The sequence below is a fragment of the Triticum urartu genome, chromosome 2 (genome assembly GCF_003073215.2).
Source record: "Triticum urartu cultivar G1812 chromosome 2, Tu2.1, whole genome shotgun sequence".
Taxonomy (NCBI): domain Eukaryota; kingdom Viridiplantae; phylum Streptophyta; class Magnoliopsida; order Poales; family Poaceae; genus Triticum; species Triticum urartu.
In genome coordinates this window covers 378,755,156-378,762,142 of record NC_053023.1, presented here as the reverse complement: position 1 = coordinate 378,762,142, position 6,987 = coordinate 378,755,156, and the positions used below count along the sequence as shown (strand labels likewise).

General features: G+C 52.9%; 1 protein-coding gene across 1 annotated transcript; it reads right to left on the bottom strand.

Annotated features, from left to right (window-relative positions):
• Positions 1–5,309: 5,309 nt before the first annotated feature.
• On the bottom strand, positions 5,310–6,539 carry LOC125537394 (oxygen-evolving enhancer protein 2, chloroplastic). The gene is made up of 3 exons (XM_048700700.1): positions 6,221–6,539; positions 5,851–6,134; positions 5,310–5,762 (listed from the first exon to the last, which is right to left on the bottom strand). The coding sequence occupies exons 1-3, from the start codon at positions 6,453–6,455 to the stop codon at positions 5,502–5,504; spliced, it is 780 nt and encodes a 259-aa protein (XP_048556657.1). The 5' UTR covers positions 6,456–6,539; the 3' UTR covers positions 5,310–5,501.
• Positions 6,540–6,987: the final 448 nt, after the last annotated feature.

Sequence of the window (6,987 nt, the reverse complement as noted above, 5' to 3'; positions counted from 1 at the left end):
GGAGGCGAGTCCGGGGTTCCGTTGATGCAGATACCGTACGAAGTGGAATTTGCGTGTGGCTCTAGCGCCGCGGAATCGGTAGTCCCTGTGATGGGGTTGAACTTCCCATCTTCGAACGACTTGAACTGCTCCGGATTTGAGACCGGAGCTACTACGGGAGTTATCTCCTGGACGTGGCCTGATGACAGGTTTAAGCCATGTTCATCAAGGCGATGGGGAGCGGTTGCCGCGGTCTCGAATACGTCGAAGATCAAGTCTCCACGGACGTCCGCAACGTAATTCAAGCTCCCGAATCTGACCTGATGGCCAGGGGCGTAGCTGTCGATCTGCTTCAGATGGCCAAGCGAGTTGTCCCGCAGTATGAAGCCGCCGAATATGAAGATCTGTCCGGGGAGGAAGGTTGCTCTTTGGACATCGTCATTATTGACGATTGAAGGGGCCATCGAACCTTTTGTTGACGGCATAGTGGAACTCTCAATGAAAGCACCAATGTCGGTGTCAAAACCGGCGGATCTTGGGTAGGGAGTCCCGAACTGTGCGTCTAGGATCGATGGTAATAGGAGACGGGGGACACGATGTTTACCCAGGTTCGGGCCCTCTCTATGGAGGTAATACCCTACTTCCTGCTTGATTGATCTTGATGAATATGAGTATTACAAGAATTGATCTACCACGAGATCGTAATGGCTAAACCCTAGAAGTCTAGCCTATATGGGTATGGTAATGAGTATATGTGGTGTCCTTTCCGGACTATCCCCTTCGGTTTATATAGACACCGAGGGGATCTAGGGTTTACATAGAGTCGGTTATATAAGAAGGAATCTTCAGTCGCCAAGCTTGCCTTCCACACCAAGTAGAGTCCGATCCGGACACGGTGCGGTCTTCGGCCTTCATGTCTTCACAGCCCATTAGTCCGGCCCATGGATAATAGGCCGGACGCTCGAGGACCCCTTAGTCCAGGACTCCCTCAGTGGGCCCTCTCTGGTAGTTATTTGCTCCAATATTCCTCATATATTCCAAAACAATTCTCCACAAATTATCAGCTCATTTGGAGATGTGCGGAATAAGTGACTCTGACGTAGCTTTTTCAGGTCCAGAATTCCAGCTGTCGGCATTCTCCCTCTTTGTGTAAACCTTGCATGTTAAGAGAGAAAGGCATTAGAATGACTCCATAAAGCATTATTATGCATAAAAATATTATAAATCACAGTAGGAAAACATGATGCAAAATGGACGTATATTCCACAGGCAATTTCTTGGTGGCACGCTTCGATAGGTCATCAGCAATGTTGTTCTCGGCACGAGGAACATGCTCTGCTTGCAGACCGTCAAACTTCTCTTCCATCTTCCTCACTTCACCCACATATGCCTACATAAATGGGCTCTCGTAATCCTTGTTTACTTGCTTCACCACTAACTGCGAGTCGCCTCTCATGATCAACTTTATGTTACCAAGGTCGATTGCGATGCGGAGTCTGGCAAGCAATCCTTCATACTCAGTAGTGTTGGTGGTGGCCTGCTCCCGGGGAAACTTCATTTGAACCACATACTTGAGATTCTCACCGGTGGGTGCGATGAGCAGTACTCCGGCACCGGCGCCCTGGAGCGGAAAAGCACCATGAAAGTACATGACCCAATCTTGGGGGGCTTCCTTGCCAGGAGCGAGGTCTCTCGTACTTCTTCCTCTAGAGTTGGTGTCCATTCCACAATGAACTCTGCCAAGGCTCTGCTTTGGATTGTTGATGTGCTTTCAAACTTCAAATCAAAGCTCGACAGCTCCAACGGCCACTCCATCCTGCCAGTGGCTTCTGGATTTCTCAAGATGCACTACGGCGGAAAGCGAGTGACAAAGGTCATCTGATGTGCTTGGAAGTGAGGTGCAGATTCCTTGAGGCCATGAGGAGGCCAAAGAGCAACTTCTGTACACCAGAATACCTTGATCTATCCCCCTGGAGAAGGGAACTAGCAAAGTACGTTGGGTGCTGCACCATCTTCTTCTTCTTCAAAGCTTGCTATTATGTCTCATTTGCTTGTGCTGAACTTGGGTTGTTGGCACCTAAACTTGGCGGAGAAGATTCCGGCTTGTCATCTTGAGGCTCTGCAGTTGTTATATCTTTGTCTTCAGCTTTTCCCTCTTGGCCACTAGTGCAGCGCTAACTACTTGATTGGTTGCCGCTAAGTATGGCAGCTGCGGCACTCATGGTATTGGCGCAACTAGTACTGATGGGGAGGAGACGTACTCGGTCAAGTCTTGGAGCGGAGCTCCCACTTCAAGGGTCCATTGCATTGGACCTGCCTTTTTCAATATTTTAAAAAACGACAAGGCGCGCTCAGCTGACTTGCAGATAAACCTACTTAGAGCTGCTACGCAATCAGCAAGACGCCTCACATCCTTGATGTGTTGTGGTGCCTTCAACTGCTCAATTGCCTTAATCTTGTCGGGGTTGGCTTCAACTCTACGCTGAGATACAAAGAACCCAAGAAGCTTGCCGGACAAAACGCCAAACACACACTTCTAAGGGTTGAGCTTCAAGTTGATCTTGCGCAAGTTTGCAAATGTCTCTTCTAGGTCTTCGATCAGTGAATACGTGTGCCTGGTTTTGACCACTATATCATCCATATAGGCTTCCACATTTTTGTGTAGCTGAACCAAAACCAATTTGCACAGCCCTTGCAAATGTCGCTGCGGCACTCTTTAATCCGAATGGCATGCGTACAAAACAGTACGTACCACATGAAGTAATGAATGTCGTCTTCTCCTCATCCTCCTTGGCCATGAAGATCTGCAGTGGTGGAGACAAGCCTAGGGCAACTAGGGCTATAGCCCTAGGCTTAGTACCAAAATCCCTTGTAATTCCTTTCTACAAAGTACTAAAAATTTCAAGAATTTGTCATTCAAGCTATCTCAGCCCTAGGCGTAACTCGTTGCTAGCTTCGCCACTGTAGATCTGGTGATAACCAGAGTAGGCATCAAGAAAAGAGAGCAGGTCGCCGCCGACGGTGGAGCCCACAATCTGATCAATTCACGGCAAGGGTAAGGGGTCCTTTGGGCATGCTTTGTTTATATTAGTGAAGTCAATACAAAGCCTCCACTTTCCATTTGCCTTGCGAATGACCACGGGATTTGCCAACCAAGTTGGGTGTAGCAAACCTCTGACCAGGCCTGCCGCATCTAGTTTTTGGATTTCTTGGGCAATGAACTCTTGCCTCTCCAAAGCCTGCTTCCTGACCTTTTGCTTGACAGGTCTTGCATTAGGGCAAACAGTGAGGTGGTGCTCAATCACCACCCTAGAAACGCCGGGGATATCAGATAGTTGCCATGCAAACACATCAATATTCCCCCGCAGGAAGGCGATGAGTGCACTTTCCTATTTTCCATCAAGGGTAGCACTAACGATAAAGGTACCGCCAGTGCCATCCTCCCTGGCAGAGACGAGATCGGATCCCCAGGTCCGAATCAAAGCGCCGCTGCTGCCAGAGGAAAAGCATGCCCGAGTCACCCACCACCATAGCTGTCGTCGCCCACACAGCCAAGAGACATAGCAACCACCACCAACATAGTGCCTGTCGGAGAGCCATGCGGACCGCCTTCCAGGTCCGCCGCCACGGCATCCAAGCCCCCTATCCCCACCAACCGCTCGCTTCACAAAGCGCAATCCATAGCAGAAAAAGTCCGGCATCAGCCACCGAGTTAGGGTCAACGCCACCAACACAAAAGCGCTGACACCAATAATCCCCACCAATGGACCGGGGGGACATTACCCAGTGACTACCGATGGCCATCACGGAGACCTAGCAAAAATACACCAAGTCTGCGGTTTGACACACCATCCGCCCGCCGACACCACGGATTCCCACTCACCACTGCCACAGACCACTGACGCCATAACGCGAAGACGCCTCCCCAACCAACCGCAAACACCCACCGTGGCGTGACCGGAGGGGACCCACAGCCGAGCATCCTCATGGCAGTCGGTAACTCCGTTCGCCGAGCAGCCAGTCCAATGCCCTGGTCCCATTGGCTCCTCAAACACGCCCCGTCCCCGCCGCCCAATGCCAAGATCTCGACCCCCATTCTCTGCCCGCCTCCACGCCCGCGGGAAGGGACCGAAGCTCCACATCAGACCGCTGGTACTCCACCAGACCCTGGCCGCACTCGCCACCCAAGGTTGCCTGGAGGACCATCAGACCCACCAAGGCCATCTGCGCCATTCCCCTTAGGGCTCGACACCCACAAAGAACGCAAGCTGCTGCAGGAGGGGGCCATCCAAAGCGCCATTGCCCACTGCAAGAGGTCTTCCAGCACCTCCGTCGTATGCTATCCTAACCTCCAACAAGGTCCCGTCTGAGCCCCCGACAAAGATACCGGTCACGACGTCGTCATCTCGAGCTCGACACTGACCAATCCAAAGAGAGACTCAAAACATATGGACCCCATCCTCACCTGTCAAAACCTTCGTGTCGCCTGCGCCTACAACGCCGCGGCTAAGCCACCTTGAGGGCGGCTCCGTCTCGCTCCTGGCTCGGCCTTGATGGCTATCCTGCGCCTTGTTACTGACATGATTTTACATTCCAGTCAGCTAAGGATTAGCAAAACCGAACTTATATAGACACATTTTTTTGCGGAAAAACTTCCAATATATTCATCTTCAATCATGGCAGTACAACGAACACCAGAAATAAAAATTACATCCAGATCCGTAGACCACCTAGCGACGACTACAAGCACTGAAGCGAGCCGAAGGCGCGCCGCCGTCATCACCCCTCCATCGCCAGAGTCGGGCACAACTTGTTGTAGTAGACAGTCGGGAAGTCGTCGTGCTAAGGCCCCATAGGACCAGCGCACCAGAACAGCAACCGCCGCCAATGAAGAATAACGTAGGTTGGAAGGATATAACCCGAAGACACACAAACGTAGACGAATAACGACGAGATCCGAGCAAATCCACGAAAGATAGATCTGCCGAAGACACACCTCCACGCGCCCACCAACGATGCTAGATGCACCGCCGGAACGGGGGCTAGGCGGGGAGACCTTTATTCCATCTTCAGGGAGCCGCCGCCGTCTCGCCTTCCTGAGCAGGACACAAACCCTAACAAGACAGGAAAAAACGACTGGAAACGGAGCCCTCCCGCCGGCCCTTGGCAGGATCCACCGCGCCCCCATGGCCCTAGGGCCACCGAAGACGAGGCGGACCTACGGCGGCGCCGGCGAGAGGCAGAAACCCTAGCTTTTAACTTACATAGACACATTGATAACACATTCTTCACAATACTAAATTGAAGCGCTGCCAACATAGATAAGGAGATACAAAAATGAAACATTATTACTAAGATTTCTTAATCATTGTGCACACATGAATCCTTGAGGGAAATCGACCTCTTAGTTCATCCATCCTCATGTACAAATCAAAGAAACACACATGCATGCCCTCGATCGGTCTCTACACGGTGCATCCCTGAGGAAATTTCCATTAAACTCGCCGGTCGGTCGTGTATATTTATGCGACGCTGAAGGATCCTGCGGCGTTCTCGACGAACTTCTTGGCGCCCTTGAACCACCTCTTGTCTCCGGCTTGCGCCTTGCAGACGTAGAGCTTGCCGTCGGCGACGGTGGCGGTGATGAGCTGGTGCTTCCCTCCCTCGTCTCCGTCCGCGGTCCTCGTGAGCACCGTTATGCTGTAGTACTGCTTACCGTCCACCACCGGCGCCGAGCTCTCCAGCACGTTCGCCGTCGCCACAGCGTCTGACTCGAACCCACCCTGCATCCCCACATCGTCAGCACACCTGGGGAATGCATGCAGGTGCGACAAAGGAGAAGAAGAAGAAGAAAGGAAGGAGTTATTAGACCTCGGAGTCGGTCTTGCCACCGTAGGACTGCTGGCCGAGGAGGAAGCCGACCTGGGAGAGGAACTCCTCAGGGGAACCGTAGTCGGTGATGGTCTTCTTGGTGGTGGGGTTGATTATAACGGAGAGGTTGCTGGTGGCGTCGAAGTTGTCCTCGTAGCGGAGCACCTGCCCAGGGAACTCACGCTCCTTGCTGGGGTTCCACTTGGCCGGGATCATCAGTTTGAACCCCTCGCCGCTGTACGCCACGAAGTCCGTGTTCTTCTTCGCCTTGCCGAACACGTTGGCTGCAACATATTCATTCGCGAAGTCACTCATCCGAAACCGAACCCTACTGTCACTGTCGCTCACATGCACGGCAGCTAGCTCGTACCTGCTTCTCCGTAGGCGGCGGCGGCGGGGGAGACCTTGACGGCGATGGCGGCGGCACCGGCGAGGAGGGACAGCGCGGCGCGCCGGCTGGTGACGACGGCAGCGTCAGATGCAGCCTCGTCATTCTTCTGCGCCTTGCAGACGAAAAGCTGGGTGCGCCCGACGGCGGGCGCAGGGCGCGCCGAGGCGGCCAGGCGCGCGGTGGACTGGTGGAGGAAGCAGGAGGTGGACGCCATTGCTCGCTGCTGTTTAGCTTAGCTTAGGCAGGACTGTGCGTGAGTGGCGTGGGTATGGTGTGTGTCGCGTTAACTAAGGTGATCGGTGGGGTCCGGAGGCGCGAGAGTACTTGTGGTGTGTGTGTGGATGGAGTTGGGATGAGGCGCGATACCATCGGATAAGGCCCCGCGCCGCGCCATTGGGCCACGTCGGATCGCGGTGCACCCGGTCATTCGTCCCCTCGCGTCTTCTGGCGACCGCGACCGCGACCGTAATTTCTCGATCCGCATCGAATGATCCGTGCCTGTCACACACTGGCAACCGGCCCAGTGTTTGTACGAATATGTCAGTGTTCTTGTGCTGTGTGTAGAGTATAGCACAAAAGAGTTGCGACATAATCCCAGCAGATCAAATCAAAGATTAGCATTTTGGATTAAGTAAAATGCATCAGAGATCATTAAACTTGCCACGAGAACTTACTTTGATCACTGTACTAAAAAATGTGGTCAGTACAGTTACTAAATGCAACAAGACATGAATGTACGGTCACTG

Bases quoted from the DNA above. Each gene is read 5' to 3' on its own strand.
- LOC125537394 (XM_048700700.1), bottom strand. From the start codon at position 6,455: ATGGCGTCCACCTCCTGCTTCCTCCACCAGTCCACCGCGCGCCTGGCC. The intron at 6,135-6,220 runs GTACGAGCTAGC...AATATGTTGCAG, and splicing joins CGCCGCCTACGGAGAAGCAG to CCAACGTGTTCGGCAAGGCG. The intron at 5,763-5,850 runs GTCTAATAACTC...GTGGGGATGCAG, and splicing joins GTGGCAAGACCGACTCCGAG to GGTGGGTTCGAGTCAGACGC.